Genomic DNA, 15,674 nt, shown 5'->3' with positions numbered 1-15,674 from the left:
CTGAATACGATTCCACGAGCAATGCGAGTGGTAATGTTGGGTCTTTGGGTGTAGGGTGGGGGTGGATGTCGAAAATCAACCATCATTTGGACAAAGAAGTGGACGGACTCTAACTGACTTGTGAAAGGGGCATCTCGCACAGCCTCCTTCGAACTTTGCCACTCGTCTTAGAACTTAACCGCCATGTCTGACAAGCAAGGTCTCAGCAAATGGCGTTTCATCACAAACGATTCGTCCATAGCATACATTCCAGTGTGTTCTCTCACTCTATCCAAACCTTCATACTGTTCATCTTACATTCTGCCTTAACAGACGATTCATAATGCGTCATCGGGTTCCCCTGCGCTAGTTTCTTCTCAGCCTACGCTCGAAGCCTCGCCGGTCAATGCGCTAGAACCTACCCACGGACCTTCTCCACCCGTAGCACGCACTGTTTCTTGGTACAGTCACATAACGCGACATGCAGTTCAGCTTACCACTATCCTCACCTTCATTATCGCCAGCGTCATACATATCACGCAAAGTATGAGCAATTACTTTCCAGGCTTCCAATTATATGTTCCACCTCGTCTTCTTCTCCTCATGTGTTATTTTCTACACTTTCTGTGCACTATACGCATGTTTCTGCATCTCGAAAACTCTCGTGCATGTGACGGAGATTGCCTACTTCAGCCTCCTAATACTATCCCATCTTTTACCGATCAAACTCGCAACCCAATGATCTCCGAAAGCGGATTAGACTATGCGTTAGCTCTTCGCGGGGGTGCTGTGGTCGTGGAGCTTACCTCTGAAACGATGGGAATTGCTCCGCTCTCTGGTTGGGAGCGGTGGCTAAGCTATGTTTCAATCTATCCGGATTCAGATAGGGCACCCCCCCTAGCAGTCCTGGAGCAAGACATTCATGTTGGGTATTGCTGGGCTTTTTCTGGACGACATGGTCATATTGCTCTTGCTTTATCGCAAGCCATTATTGTCACCGACTTCACTATCTTTTACCCAAGTTCCGCCGAACTCACCTCCAATGAACTTCAACAAGTTCCTAAGGTCATCCAACTTTGGGCATTGGTTGCGGATGAATTCCTGTCGGACTCTTTGCAGTCCACTGTGGTTCACTGGAGTAACTTTTCTAAGAAAAATCGGAAGCCATCCCCACTTCGTGACGATCAATCATTCGAACTTTTAGCAAATATCTCGTATTCACTAGATCAAGGTATCAAGCAAACCTTCTCGGTGGACATGCAGGCAGTAGCAACAGCGACGACAATAGTGGTGGTCCAGGTCTTGGACAACTGGGGATCAGATGTCACTTGCCTTTATCGTATCGCAGTTCATGGCGTGCCCGAACTATGAGCTTCGGGCTCTGAATTATCCAACCACCTTCACCATGCATTACCATAGTTCATTGAAAATATCTACTGCCCGACTCCAAAGAGGATTTTGCTCTACACTATTAAGATGTTTTCTATCTGTTGATTAGACCAATGTGATTCAATAAGATTCATCAATAAATCAAAATTTCTTTAACGTCTGCAGACTCTCCCTCAGAAATTGTTACAGTGAAGCGGAAGGCAGATGCGATTGAACCCTCGTTTCACAGTCTACCTTCCGAATCATCCCGCTAGTTACTGCACCTGGAAGCCAGTGTGTCCAACACAGCACTGCCAAGGAGGTTAAGAAGAATACATCGGATACCAAAGTGGTCAAGAAACAAAAGACATCCTGTTGGGTAACCTTTTTGTTTGAACGAAGATTGAAATACTCATGTCGAGGGGTTGCAGTATCAGAGCCAGGTCGACTACTTGGTGTCTCGTCAAAGAACGGTATGGAGCTTGAGGCGACTGTTCCCTCGACTTCTGAGAATGCAAAGTCCGTATTGGCACTATGCGCAGATTGTTCCAAGGTTTCTTTCACCATGAAACCGATTTCCCTCACATCTTTTTCTGCCTTCTTCTAGTCTCCGCCGGATTGTCATCCACCGCTTTTCGTAGGCGACCTAGATCCTCTTTGAAGTGTCTTTGGGCTTCCGCACGCTCGCCCTGAAACAATGAAGAGTGGGCATCGGGTGGGCCGTAATTCTTGATGACTTCAACCTCGACCTCTTCCTCGGAACCTGCACGCCGCTCATAGAACACGGTGGGGACCTTCTTGTCATTTTGACAATGCCTCTGGCTCCTCTCCGGGAAACAGTATTTCGGCGCTAGGTTTTCACCAATACCTTGAACACCGGGATCCAGAGAGGCAGCAGCGAGCAGAGAAAGAGGCGGAAATATTGAAATATTCGTTTGTCGCTTTCGCGTAAAGCTTCAACCTCTGTCGGAAAACTCCCAACACTGCCCGCTGATAGTACGTCAAAAAATTGCGATATGAGACAGTTTCTTGAAAGTAGATCGTCTGAGAATTAAAGTCGTAACCCCAATTGTGCTCAATGCCAAGGAAATATATTGTGCGATGTAGGAGTGCCTATCTATCAAATTGTGTCTCTCGCAAAACTTCTGGGGTGACGGAAGTCGAAACCAAGACAAGACCCAATAACTATTTCCAAAGTTACCTGGTCTAAAAAGGGAAAAGATTGTGAGCAAGAATCGCAAGTATATCTATGACACATTTACTCACATAACCAAAGTGACAAGAACCAATCACTAATCGCCGAGCCAGTGGTTTGATCAAGGATAAGATATAAGGCAATACAAGAATGGGAAAGGCCGCGCCGTCATTGCAGCCACTTTCCGCTTCCAAAAGATGTCGAATGTGTGCTGGAATGTGTTTTTCTGCATATTGACCGCCGACAACTGCTGCCGCGAAAATGCAGCGACAGCGAGGGAGGAAAGAAAGTTCAAGTTGGGAATGAGGAAAATATTTGCGCCGTAAGGACCTTGAAAAGACACAATGAGGAAACGAGGAGTATGAGCAAACACGCACCAATTATGATACCGAATAAGAACGCCCAACATGCTTCTCCTACAAGCTGATGAAAAAGACGTTGATAAGCATTGAGATCCAACGGAGAAAACTGCAGTACAAATACTTTTTCACGGAGCAGGAGCGATAACATGCCGGATATTATGGGCCGAAGTCGTTCGAAGAGATCTATGAAGAGAGTCAGTATGGTTTTGCAAAAGCAAAGGGGGCTGGGAGGGAGAGCTGGATGACGGGATTAAAATCGTACCATGTTCGACAGTAACATCCAGAGTAGCGGGAGTCTCGTCAAACGGCAACAGCACCTATGTAGATTCCGATATTGTAGAACACAACTTCCAATCCGAGTAAGCGAACACTGTGTAATCCTGTACAACAGAAGACATACAATGCAATCCTCTGCATTTGCTCTCCCGACAAGGTCGTCGGCCCTTCACACCACCCATGTCTTTAATCGTCCCAAAACTCACTGGCCTTCCACTAGATCGTAAATTCGTGCAAAGAGTATGATCAATTCACAGTGCGTTTTCGGGCTTTTTCAGAACCGTTTGAATGACCTAAAATGATACTAGGATACTTAGATGTGAGAAATGCAAAGATAAAAATAAAAACGATACGACGTACCCAAAGCTGACTCTTGGCGATATTGAATGACACATTGGGAAGAGCGTTTTCGGCGTGAAGGATACCTTTCACGTACCACGTGTGCATTCCCTATCATGTCTCTGACCTGGAAAGAAAGTGATCGTATCCAGATTGAGGAGAGTTCCGCTCCCAATGGTGTAAAATCATTAATCTCCTCAATATCCCTCTCATTCGATGCTCATTACTTAGCTATTGCCCTCGGAATACAAATCCAAATCTGGGACCTGCTTGACTTTGGGATGCAAGTTCCTAAGGCCAACATCGAAGTCAATACTACTACCAATTTTATGACTTGGTTTCCGAAATCGTCAAGATTGGTCACCGCCCACGATAAAGGCCCTGTCTATGTATTTACAATTGAAGAGCATGGGGTTGATGTCGACTGTCATCGAAATGTCGGCGTTGAAAGCGCAGCCACATCTATCGCTATCCTGGATGAGAGAACAATGGCCGTCGCACTCACACTGTTTGTTCAACTCCAACGACTGACTGTCGGTAAGTTTGGAACACTTGATATATAATATAAGATATACTGAAGGTTTGTGTTTCAATAGCACCAGGAGATAGCGTTGAAAGTAGATGGTGTACAATAGGGCAGCTCCCTCCTCCTGCTCGTAAATCCACTGTGGTTCAGTCGGTTCACACACTCACTGAGAATAAGATTCTGGTTGTATACCAGAATGATTACGCTGTGTGAGTCTTCGTGCCTCTCTTCAGAACAACTATTATAAATGGGCTGAGGAATATCTAGTGTTTGGAAAATTAGCTCTGACGTTGTTGACTCCATGATCTTAAATGCATTCACATTGCCCGGTCTAGTGTAAGTTTGAACCCTGTTTTATAGAAGTTGTCCTTGTGTTTAAATCACTAGTAACGACGTCTGCTCCAACGGAGATCGTATTCTTTGTACAGATCATGCATCTCGCACATATCGAATCTTCAAAATACGTGCACAAGTAGCTGATCTCCAAGCTATACTTCCTCCGCGGACTCGAGATGCTTCCAAAGCCTCACAATTGACATCCACTGCAATATTTCTCCCTCCTCATGGCACTGCCGTCGTTGGCGGAGGAGTAGGCCAGATGGTATTGTTTGATGATCAGGGAAATCGACTGCAAAACCTCTCCTTTGAGGACGAGAACCATAGACAGCTCACCGCTGAACAGGTTGACCTAGGTGGGCTCTCCCAGACTGGTCCATTTGAAAGCGCTGAATGTTTTGCAAATATTAGCTTACGCTGTTCCTCAATCTATCTCAGTAAGTCCAATGTCTAATTAGTACTGCTTATATTTTCGACTGACGATTAGTGTATCTATCTAACTGACACTGATACTGGAGTACTTGCTGCAGCTGCTAATCATGATAAGCAAGGGGAAGTTATCATCTGGCGAACAGTTCAAAGTCCCAAGCCAGAACCCAAGCTTCGTCCTCTGCTTGAACGCATTCTGACAACAAAGGTGGCAATTGGAATAGGGATATTGATGGCAATACTAGCTTATGTTATTACATTTCGATGGACCAGATAATCTAGGGATAGATTGTAGACGATCTCCTCTGTACCTGTAACTGACTTTGTCTCAAACGTTCTCTCTGTTTATACTGGTAATTGTTCTGTCGATATGTCATCAATCCATCTCGGGGTTGCTGTTGCTGCGAAAAGACTAGAACTCCTATTATCATTACAAAGGCAACCCATAACACGAGCATAAACCGCATCCTGTGAAGCGGCGCATAACCGAAGTGTGCCAATGTCACCACCCATGTATAGGTGGAAGATAAGAGTGTTGATCGTGACGGTCGACTTCTAGACATCCAGTTACCAAAAGTATTCAGCACGGAAATACTGCATACTTACTTCAATGAAGATTGCACACAATCTGCTATCCACCAGACACACAACAAAAGCTCACCAAAATTGTACAAGACCTCGTAATATTGATGCTGCCGTCGGATAAACAAAAACGGCATAGAGATGCTGTTGCTCGAGATTGCCAGAAGAGAGAAGTCCGTTGCTGCCAGTCGAATATGATATTGGAGAGGAGTGCGGGGATCAGGTATTTTTTCCGAGGCCGGAGTGGCCTTTTGAGTAGGAGTAGTCGACTCTACTACTTTGTTATCATCCGCACATAGTGCCAACGTGATGAAAGAGGGCGAACACTCCATTTGGGAACATTCAGACTCTGTAGGGTGACCATTTCTTGATAGCTTGGTTGGGGTCAAGCTCGGAACCGCAGCGGATTCTTCCAGCTGACCATACATGATCAACTGAAGTAGTGATTGATTACGACGACACATACCAGAGTACAGCTTCCTTCTGAAAAATCTGTCAAAGGATCGGACAACAATTCATTTTGTAAAAAGCTGTCTGCAGATTCGAGACGAATCATCTCGATCTTGTCATTGTTGGAGTCGTGAAACTCGATAGATGGGCTGCATTTGGTCTCTAACGGAAGGCTGTGGTCTAAGATGGAGTGCTGCTGTTGCGTGTGCGCAAGGTTCCGAAGCAGATCAGGTTCGTCATAACCCACGGCAGCAACGTGGGTTGGAGAAGTGGCAAACACGGTGAGCGCTGGTACGAGGATAAAACATAGATCAAACAGCGTGCACTTACAGGGGGAACAGAAGAAAAACTATCGGTGGCAGTCTCCAACGATAGTTGTTGCTGCAAAGGAACGGGGGTAAAATGGGTGATTTGTGGTGGTGCTGAGTTGAGTGACTCATATCGGATCTGCGAATGCTACACTTCAGCAGGATTTATTCGATAAATTTTGATCAACTCACATCCCAACAATCGAGTAGATAGCGCAGACTTTCATTCGATGTCAGTCTTAACTCCCAGTCGGGGTTCTTGTGGATTTGAAAATGATCGTAATAGTGTTCTTCCAAAGATTTAGTATTCACAGATACGGGGATAATTATCGTGTAACTCACGGAGGGTTGGCTGACTAGATAATTGAGGATTTCTGATCATTACACCAGCTACCATTGTCCACAAGCTGGTGAGGGAGGACGTATGATTGAAGTGTTGAATAACGACTGCAGAGTCAAGATGCAATGCGCCACCTTTCACTACATCCTTAGAAATTATGAGACTAGCGACATCTTCAACAGTCTCGCTCAAGATCGACTGTAAGGTGAATAGGAGATCAGTCACACCAATTAGTAAAGCACATTAGAATGAACATACAAGGGTCCTACAGTGCTCTGCACAGCTCATCCGCAGAGCATCCAAAGTTTGCTGCGCACCTTCTAATCTCCGGAACCCTTCTTGTTCGAAAATATCTACAGATGCCCAAGCCCTTCTCAGATTATCCTTGGGGAACTCAGTGAACGCTGAATCAGATGTCTACAATGATTCATGATGTCAATAACAATGGCATTAGAAGGTTAAATGTATGAGACAGACATATGCGTCGTCTTGACTCAGCTCATTGACAAATCTAGCGTTTGAAAGTGTTTCTGGGACCAAGCCATGTCTCGATTGATATTTCCTCAAGGCCTTCAATGTCTTCCGACTATTACGGTTCATTTCCCGAGCATGGGTCACGATGTTATCCCAATTCGAACCCAACAAGGACTCGGAGGGTAACCCATGAAATTGCACTTAAGCAAATGGTATTGAAATGATAACGAGAGTGAGATGTTCTCAATGGACTCACGTGGTAAAGATGCAGTATCCATTGGATCATTTGTCTAGAAGAAAGGAGCAATTAGTATGCGGTGCAACTACTGGAGGTAAACAAGATTTACATCGATGTTCAGAGACCTTTCGTTGATAGCGTCGAGCAGATGCGCAGACATACGTGATACTTCCTTCTTTAATTGAGACAGGGAAAGAAATTGTGAGGAAGGCGTAGTCGGAAGTGTTCGCGAGGAATTGAACAGGTGATGCTGTCGAGTGGCATCTATGCGCTGAAGGACAGTGTTCTAATATAGCCCATCAATAAGATAATGCATAACTTGATCATGAAGAATGGGGACTTACCGCATCTGAGGTGGCGCGCATAAGAGACGCATTCAACTGTTTCGCTTGTTGACCTAATTCGGTGCATAATGTCTGTCTCTTGCACCGGGCATTGTCGAAAGCATCTTCGATATCGTCAACTTGATGTCTGATCATCCTCACAAGCGACATGAGCGATTAATTGATAATGGATGCAAGAAAGCAGGTTTTCGAGATTTTGTTAAACCAAGGTCTTATATATCTTAGCCCTTTGTGATTTGATCTTATCATGATGATTGATCAGAGGTTCAACGGCGCTTATTCGCCATTCTTCGTGCGTGAATTCACATTCTGTCTGTCGACAACGCTGTCAGCAAATCTTCCAACGCACTCTGAGGATGTGAAGGGCTCGGGAAAAATGTCCTAACATATATGATACCCAAGCCTGAACTTCAGAATTGCTTGCTTGCCTTTATTCAGCTACCGTCTTGCACTCCATCCAGTGTCATCTCTGGTACCCATCGCGAAGTCTATGCGCTTCTTGACGATGTCATTGGCCCTCTTGATGAATGCGAGATTTTTAAGTACATTCCAGAGCCAGAAGATGATCCGAATGCAGGAGAAGGAGAGGAAGACGGAGACGAGGATTTTGAAGACGAGTTTGAAGGATATTCACCTGACGAAGAACATGTATAAAAGACATAAACACCCAATCCGATGAACAGCCTCACTCGACACTCAGTACTCCTGTTACTCCGCGGGATGCTGTTCTATCCACCACTGCCAATCCTATATCTCCTTCCGAGGAATCCTCCACCGGGATATGTTATACCTTCACCTAGCCTATATCCTGTCATCGACTCGCTTGACTCTTCGTACTCCCTCACGATCTGGCTGCTGCAGGTGTGTCGGCTCGTGGCTTTGTCCCGACCGACCTCGTTACTACAAAGTATGTACAGAGCGTATGAAACCTATGCGTAATCTTTTGCTTAAGTTCGTGATGACCTTCTTCGCTGTGACTTTCGAGGCAGAAAGGTTGTCTCTCAATTCCGATCATTGTCATGAATGGATTAGAATCAATTGATCATTGTATGTTAAATCAAGCTACCAGTGCCTGGCTTTAGACCGAGTCACTGCAAGGATAAGCAGAATCATCACCGAAGCAATCTAACAGAGTATTAAGATATGATTTTAAACTTCAGATGCATGGTATGAAGGTCTCACCAATGTTTTTAACGATGCTTCCTCGAAAAAACCGTTAAGTGTGTGCGCTAGACTTCCCACAGCTAATCGACCATATCCAACATTGTTGATTGATTTCTTCAAGCACAAATCTATTCTCATACACTCTTCGCGTGCAAAAGGTACCGGGTTGTTGCAGTTGTTCGCGATGAATGCTTCCAGACATTCCGTCCGCTCAATTTTCTTCACTAACATTCGAGAACATCATCGGAAGGCACAAGAGGTGATATGATATTGAATAGCCTACCTTCAAAGGCCATGCTAAAAGCATACAGGACATCCAAAATGTAGAGCGAAGAGAGGCATAGTATGAATGACCTTATTATGACTTTTGAGGTTGTCTATTTGTAGAATAGATGTCACTCACTTCATTAGCATGGCCGGGAAGAACCATAGATCACCTTGTGTCGAAGTAACGCACGGCGAGGTTGAAGGAAAAGGCTTACAAATGCGCCGAGATATAATTCTGGGGCGTACGATGTGTGGATTTGATAACGCAAGACGCGTCGGTTGGGGGAAGCCTGGCTTCAAAGACAGAATGTCATATCCGCTTTTGCCACCTTCGCGTCGTCGTACGATGGCGGCAACATTGAGATCCTCTTTCGCAGCGGAGCTGATCATTTCCAACATCCGGAAGATCTATAGCAGGGTAAGAATCCTTTCAAGCAATGACAGGAGTGGCACTCGCGTGCGGCTCACATGTGACCGCCAAAAGGTATAAAGGAACAGTCTCCTTTGTGATTGTCGAAATCTTCCCTCTACAAGAAAGATGACCGACAAGCTATGGTAAGTGCTGCCAAGTACTGAGCGTATAGGCTGTGCTTCTGACGAGGTCCACAGCTGGTTCCGAAATGTTGCTCCGGGAGAGAACATGGCGTTCATCCCCGACGATAATCTGACCCTCTGCAACGTAGCTATGAGAAAGTGTAATGATCCATTCACAAGAACCACACTATATCTCGCTCGAGGGAGTAGTTCCGAAGATTCAGTGGCACTAGGTACCCTATCAGTGCAGACGGTAAGTGGATTGCAACACATTTCTATCCTCCTCATTGGGCTTTTAGTTAGAAAGAATGTCAGTGGATATAAAGCTTGCGAAGGGTGTGCAGTACGTACTCCAGACCGAGGGTCCCAAGTGCGCGTACTATGTTCTCTACACCGCTAGCATATTGCTCATAGACTTTTAGCCCTCTCTCCGTTGTAGGTTATTACACTAGTTATTCGATCGATCAACGTGAGCCTTCACTCATCTTCCTAACTGATATTTAGGCTTACCACCATCATTGCCCAGAGGAAATTGTGGCCAAGAAAAGGCAGGTTGTGCAAATTCGTCTTGAATTCTGGATCTGACGTATCATAGAAAAAGGGCTCGCATGGACGACGGCGAGAATGGGAGAAGTAAACGAGAAAAGGTTGATGAGGTCGGCACAAGCAGGAAGGTTAAAGATTCGAATCAAAGGTCGGAAGGGAAGAACAGGGATCCTCGAGAAGGGCCAGGTTTGGCGGGTTTGAAAAGCGCCGGTCCAGCAGCGTATGTCAGTTTAGAAGGTGGCCACCGCACGTGATAAGACATCTCGATTCGTTACTGTTCACTGTTGATTCGATATTTCATTGTAAAACCGCGATCTTGAGATTTTACGCACTATCAACTAGAAACTCTGACAAGAATCCCTCTGCTCGAGGTTCGCAGGAAGAACTTGTGAGGGCAAGGGCAAAAAAGAACAGAATATCCGTTCATGTCAGGTCGTTCATTACACTAGTGGAACTCATCCGATAATGGATAAAGGTTGCTTTTGCATGCATCAATGAGTCTTGCGTCTCAACTCTCGGTACAATTCGAACCAAGGCTGTATTTCTATCGCTTTCCGGAGAGTGGAAGCTGGGTGGATTCGAAGTAATTCGAAGGACGATGCTGCTGTTCTCTATGTAAGCGGTTGGTCAACGTTTTTCATTGTATAATACCTGATCCATTTCTAATGACAGCTTTGGGAAGTCTTTGACCTGAAAATATGAGTGTGACGATCTTTTGAGAAGTTCAAGGAAGCCCGGAACTGCTGCGTTCAATCCATTCGACCGATTACAGATTCATTTGCGACTACGTCTCGAGGCACGCTGCTAACTTTGCCAGCAAATTCGACTGCGACTTCGCCAGCACTTCCGCTTCGCTTGGGTTTCGTGCGGCGGCGCAAGTAGGGTTTCTTCGAGTATTTCCGCGGCGCTAGCGGAACAGTTGGCAGAGGAAGTTGCTGCTGAGGATCGAGTCGAAGTATCGGATCCGTGGGGAGATGACCACCGGATGGATGTCAATGCTAATGAAGGTTGGCTTCCCAATCAGCAAGTCCATTCTCCGTCCATACTGCTCGCACTCCTTTCACATCTCCAGCTTCAGGGTGGTCTGATCTAGGGGTACCGCTGCTTTCTCGCGGTGTTCATCTTCGAGCGTTGCTTCCCGGGTGTCTCTTGCCCCCACCACAACATCTGAACCTGCTCTGGGTATCTACCCAAGCGTTGCCGGGTGTACCCATACACCGCTGAAGTTACTATCTAAAAAGCTAGATGCCTTATATCTCCGACTTCCTCGAGTGTACCCTTTCCACCAAAGGCTAGATGCGGCAGGAAACGAATTCCATACCATCTTTAAAGCGAATCTGCGTACCGGCAGAACACGAATGTTTCAACACAAGGACCACCGGAAATTTGAGTTTTGATATACACCTACATGCAGCTGGCGTTTTTCGACCTTTCTCTAGATCTGTCGTCGGCATCCTAGTGTCTTCTGACTACGCGTTTGTAGAGTTCAGTGGAGGTTCGAGCTTGAATGGATTATCCGAATATTCCACAAATAGGTGAGACCAACTACCGCACGGCGTGCCTCGAGTCCGTCTGTACCCAGATTAACTTCGATGGAGACCAAGGAGGAGACAGCTGCTGATACGGCAAAACGAAAAGAGGAGAGGAGGCAGGCGAGGTCCTGTGCGCATTGACATGTTGAAGGAACAAAGAATGCAGGTAAATTATATTATTATGGATCGGTATCTTTACACAAGGTGCACATGTACATATTTACGATCCATTAAACCAGAAATACCACTGGGATGAAGTTAAAGCATCATTGAATTCCAATGCACATAGTTCTGGAAACATCACCTATTTAGAGAATGTAATGTAAATAGCGAAGAAAGCAATAGCAATGACAATGCCAACGGAGATCCCTTTTCCTGTTTCACCAATGTAAAATAAATTTCCTTCCCTTTTGCCATTCCTACCCACGCGAGATTCTTCTTGTGTTCTGCTGTTCTTTCTATGATCGACATAGAAGTTACTGGCAGGAGGGTTTCGCAGACTGGAATGCGCTACAAGCTGCAGAAAAATGTCCAGATCTACTGGGCCCCATCCACTGTAATTTCCTCGCCTCATCTCATGTTGGCGCTTGTTCATATACAGGGTATGATATTCCAGCACATGCGACCATTCGAACTGGGATGCCATTTCCACCAATGATGCCGTATACGAGTAAGTCCTATTCATGAACGTGAATGAAGCGCTGGGGTTCCCACTGGTGTGCAGACATGAAGCGAGGACGGAGAAATAGGCAAGCAGGTGAGGAAGCAAGGATTCGAGAGTGGGGAACTGACATAGTTCATCAGTGTGAACAGAGAGGCTGTCTTCCGGCAAGATTTTGCCTGCAGTGAGTATGATTCTCCGGAGACTAGAGGCTGGGAAGTCATGACGAGCGATCTCCTCGACAATGTCTGTATCTATGCATATGCTGGGATATTCAACAATGTTAGGGTCCTGTTCCGGACCTAACAGTTTCGATAACGCAGGATCTTTGGGAAGCATATTGGAAACACTTCCGTTTATACTGATGCAGAGTGGCAGAAGTATAGTATATGTTGTAAGAGTAAGTTCATGAGTGGCGTTGGTGCACGGTGTATTCCTTGTCGGACTTCGAAAGCAATGGTCACTTGACCTTTTCCTTATATGTTGGGCAGCCGCCGCCAAGGTTTCCGTGCGCTGAAAGCTGGCGCTTAGTCACTGGTTCCGAAATTAGTCGCGCTGAACCAAAGCCTCCAGATTCCTTCGCTTTATGAGGGATCGGAATTCATTAGATTATCCATCTAGTGTATATAATAGTGCTCTGAGTCAATAGGATGCTTCTTCCCATTTCATTCATCTCAATCCAACTCAGTTCAAGTCCATCCAACTCCATCCAGTTTCATCCATCTTGGTTCAACTTTATTCAACCATTGCCAAACTTGATTGAAGTTCCTCCATGTTGGGACATACTCCGTACATACACAAACCCACAATATAGTAAACGGCGTTATTACCATATACTGTACAGTACATAGACTACACGACGGATACTGAACACATACACCTCAGTTGTTGTAGAATTCCTTACTCCAACAGGTAGATATGTCGATAATATCAGTTGTTTTTCTACCAACTGAGAATTACTTACTCCAACAGATTATGAGACTCGCATTCTAAAAAGGCTATCAGGGAAGAATAAAAGTAGAACTTTCGAGAATGTCGTTTGGAAACAGTCTAAACATACCAAGATTGCTGGACAAGAAACAGCTCATCGGCAAAGAGAACTGGAGACCATATAAGCGGGAAATATTATTCGCAGTGCAGTCAAGAGGACTCACTGGATACATCAACAGTACAATCGCAAAGCCTAACTCGTACCCGGGACCCATATACCTGACGTCCCAAGCTGCAACGCCGCTCTTCAGCCCCATACCATGCCTTGAGTGGGAAGCCTCGTAGAGCTGGCGTGATCGTGTTGAACATCACAGACCCCATCGGACTGGGAATAGACAAAACAAAGCGCACATCAGAAATCTGGTTGGCACTAATTAAGCGTTTCGAAAAGAGGGACGAGCAGAGAATCCATCTAGCCAATACGAGCCTCAGACAGGAAAAATTCAACCCCACCGAATCCACGATGGAGGAACATGAAAAGAGGATGTGAAACCTGATAAAAAAGGTCCACAACCTGGGCAGGACAGCAACTGACGCCCAATTCCACCGTATTGTCATATCCTCCATGCCGCCAGAGTGGAGGCAAGATGTACGTAGTGTGCCAGGGAGCTCAAGTGCCAATGCATTCACATACCTCCATACACTCTGGCATGAAAAAGAAGAGGAGCGAAGAGAGGTCAAGCAAGATATGAAAAAGGTAAAAGCCCTAATGGCAGCACACTCAAACACCAATACCACGACAGCCCAGTCCTGAAATGGCAACAACAGGCCAACGATCACATGTGTTAAGATCATGTACACCGTGTAACCGTGCCAAGGCCACAGGGTGTCTAAGTGCGGAAGACGAGTGGGACAGTAGTGAAGTTATTAACAACACCGCCGTTACGCCGTTAGTCCCCGGAGAGCGAGAGTAGAGAGAGAGGAACTAAGTAGCAGCCAGGTCGGAGCGGCGGTATCGCCGGTGACGAGGAGCGGACCAGAGAACGTTAAAGTTCTAAGGTCGAGGAGAACGTACTTCAAGGCGTTGAGCCTGAAGACTTAGAGAAGAGTTAAGTTGAGAAGGGAGATCTAAGTTGATCTAAGTTGATAATTAAACTGGGGAACTACAGTAGCGTACAGGCAGTATTTATATCTACGGAACGGCGCATCGGTGCGAAGCGCCAGACTAACTACTAGGAGCTATACAAGTAGTACCTGCAGGGTAGAGTAAAGACAATAAGGAAAGACTAGGACGAAAGAGTAAAAGACAATAATAAGAGACTAGAACGAAAGGATATGTGTAGCGAGAAAGAACAATAGGAAGAGATTACAATAAGAGCAGATCTTCGGAGTACCGAGCGGCGGAATGGAGGCCCGCGGCATAGACTTGACAGTATCCCCCTCTTAGGCTTGAGCCCTCGAAAGCCATTAATACCGGTAGTTGGTTAGTCACCAAAGAAAAATTTCAAAGGCCGTCAGGATCGGGGATTTGGCCCATCAGTCAGCAGGAGAATTTTCAAAAGCCGTTAGTACCGGGAATTGGCGCGGTTCACCGTACACCCCGTACAACTCGAAGGAAAATTTTCGCTGGTCCGTGCGCAGTTTTTTGTCCTATAAAAGGCCCAGGGTTTTGCCGCTAAGGCCCTAACTCTCTCAAAATCTTCTAAGTCCACCAACATGACGACCAGCCGAACCACCACGACCACCCAACCCTCCGCCAGCACCTCTTCTCGCCCCGCCGATCCTCCGAGTCCCGGCGCCCCTATCGACGAAGACGAAGACGAAATCATCAGGGAGGCCCTTGCGAGGGTTGAGAGGGTGAAGGCGCGGAAGGCAGCGGAGGCTGCTAAAAGGAAGGCAGCGGAGGAGGCAGCTGCTAAGAAGGCGGCAGAGGAGGCGGAAAAGAAGAAGCAGGCGGCGGAGCGAGCGGCGGCGGCGAGACGCCAAGCTGCTCAAGATGCTCGCGATCGGGCCGTCCGGGCTCGAGAACAGGAAGACGAGATCGTCGAACGACGGAGGAAGTTGGCGGAGGCTGCTACCGCCAGAAGTCAAGGCGGAACTTCCACCGGGGATGTTTCTGCTTCGCCGAGGAGACCTATTGTGGAGGTATCGAAGATGAAGAATAAGGGAAAGGGTAAAGCCAAGGCCCCGGTACGTCTTTTTCGGCTAACATTAAATCTTCTTTATTGACTTGTTTCTACTCAGGTCGTCGATGAGGACCCAGACGACGGCGACGACGGCGACGACGATGATGAGGACGAAGAAGACCGAGAACCTTGCGAACGGTGCAGGTCGAAGAAAATCCCTTGCCTGAAGCAGGCTGGCAAGCGGAGTAGCGTAATATGTAAGCCCTGCCACGACTCGAAAGTACGATGCTCGTACTCGGGTCGTCCTTATGTAGTGAAGAAGGATGGAGGAGCGGGCCCGAGCGGCGAGCGGCTAGCTGTCCTCGAAA

At 46.4% G+C, this 15,674-nt stretch overlaps 7 protein-coding genes across 7 annotated transcripts; 3 read left to right on the top strand and 4 right to left on the bottom strand.

Annotated features, from left to right (window-relative positions):
- Positions 1-183: 183 nt before the first annotated feature.
- C8R40DRAFT_1169719 (uncharacterized protein) lies at positions 184-1,350 on the top strand (the record flags this gene model as incomplete). The annotated part of the gene is made up of 2 exons (XM_046231419.1): positions 184-252; positions 313-1,350. The coding sequence occupies 2 exons, from the start codon at positions 184-186 to the stop codon at positions 1,348-1,350; spliced, it is 1,107 nt and encodes a 368-aa protein (XP_046087161.1).
- Positions 1,351-1,928: 578 nt separating this feature from the next.
- C8R40DRAFT_1068870 (uncharacterized protein) lies at positions 1,929-3,052 on the bottom strand (the record flags this gene model as incomplete). Its single annotated transcript, XM_046226047.1, has 4 exons — positions 1,929-2,215; positions 2,614-2,639; positions 2,689-2,872; positions 2,920-3,052. 4 exons carry the CDS (start codon positions 3,050-3,052, stop codon positions 1,929-1,931), a joined length of 630 nt encoding a protein of 209 aa, XP_046087160.1.
- Positions 3,053-3,635: 583 nt separating this feature from the next.
- C8R40DRAFT_1169717 (uncharacterized protein) lies at positions 3,636-5,087 on the top strand (the record flags this gene model as incomplete). Its single annotated transcript, XM_046231418.1, has 6 exons — positions 3,636-4,056; positions 4,116-4,254; positions 4,313-4,381; positions 4,433-4,737; positions 4,793-4,818; positions 4,869-5,087. The coding sequence occupies 6 exons, from the start codon at positions 3,636-3,638 to the stop codon at positions 5,085-5,087; spliced, it is 1,179 nt and encodes a 392-aa protein (XP_046087159.1).
- Positions 5,088-5,155: 68 nt separating this feature from the next.
- C8R40DRAFT_1169716 (uncharacterized protein) lies at positions 5,156-7,696 on the bottom strand (the record flags this gene model as incomplete). The annotated part of the gene is made up of 11 exons (XM_046231417.1): positions 5,156-5,365; positions 5,434-5,808; positions 5,859-6,130; positions 6,193-6,289; positions 6,343-6,440; positions 6,493-6,688; positions 6,749-6,907; positions 6,968-7,164; positions 7,221-7,254; positions 7,312-7,488; positions 7,547-7,696. 11 exons carry the CDS (start codon positions 7,694-7,696, stop codon positions 5,156-5,158), a joined length of 1,965 nt encoding a protein of 654 aa, XP_046087158.1.
- Positions 7,697-7,984: 288 nt separating this feature from the next.
- C8R40DRAFT_1068867 (uncharacterized protein) lies at positions 7,985-9,006 on the bottom strand (the record flags this gene model as incomplete). The annotated part of the gene is made up of 6 exons (XM_046226046.1): positions 7,985-8,063; positions 8,093-8,180; positions 8,337-8,446; positions 8,613-8,671; positions 8,729-8,934; positions 8,994-9,006. The coding sequence occupies 6 exons, from the start codon at positions 9,004-9,006 to the stop codon at positions 7,985-7,987; spliced, it is 555 nt and encodes a 184-aa protein (XP_046087157.1).
- A 509-nt stretch (positions 9,007-9,515) lies between these two features.
- On the top strand, positions 9,516-11,281 carry C8R40DRAFT_1068866 (uncharacterized protein; the record flags this gene model as incomplete). The annotated part of the gene is made up of 8 exons (XM_046226045.1): positions 9,516-9,532; positions 9,587-9,764; positions 9,811-9,854; positions 10,107-10,277; positions 10,400-10,428; positions 10,593-10,672; positions 10,899-11,064; positions 11,130-11,281. 8 exons carry the CDS (start codon positions 9,516-9,518, stop codon positions 11,279-11,281), a joined length of 837 nt encoding a protein of 278 aa, XP_046087156.1.
- Positions 11,282-12,124: 843 nt separating this feature from the next.
- On the bottom strand, positions 12,125-12,508 carry C8R40DRAFT_1026286 (uncharacterized protein; the record flags this gene model as incomplete). Its single annotated transcript, XM_046223085.1, has 1 exon — positions 12,125-12,508. A coding segment is annotated over one exon (384 nt), but the record flags the coding sequence as incomplete, so codon positions are not given.
- Between the last annotated feature and the right edge of the window lie 3,166 nt (positions 12,509-15,674).

This window comes from Lentinula edodes (assembly GCF_021015755.1).
Source record: "Lentinula edodes strain Le(Bin) 0899 ss11 chromosome Unknown C8R40scaffold_14, whole genome shotgun sequence".
Lineage (NCBI taxonomy): Eukaryota > Fungi > Basidiomycota > Agaricomycetes > Agaricales > Omphalotaceae > Lentinula > Lentinula edodes.
This window is presented reverse-complemented; position numbering and strand designations above follow the sequence as displayed.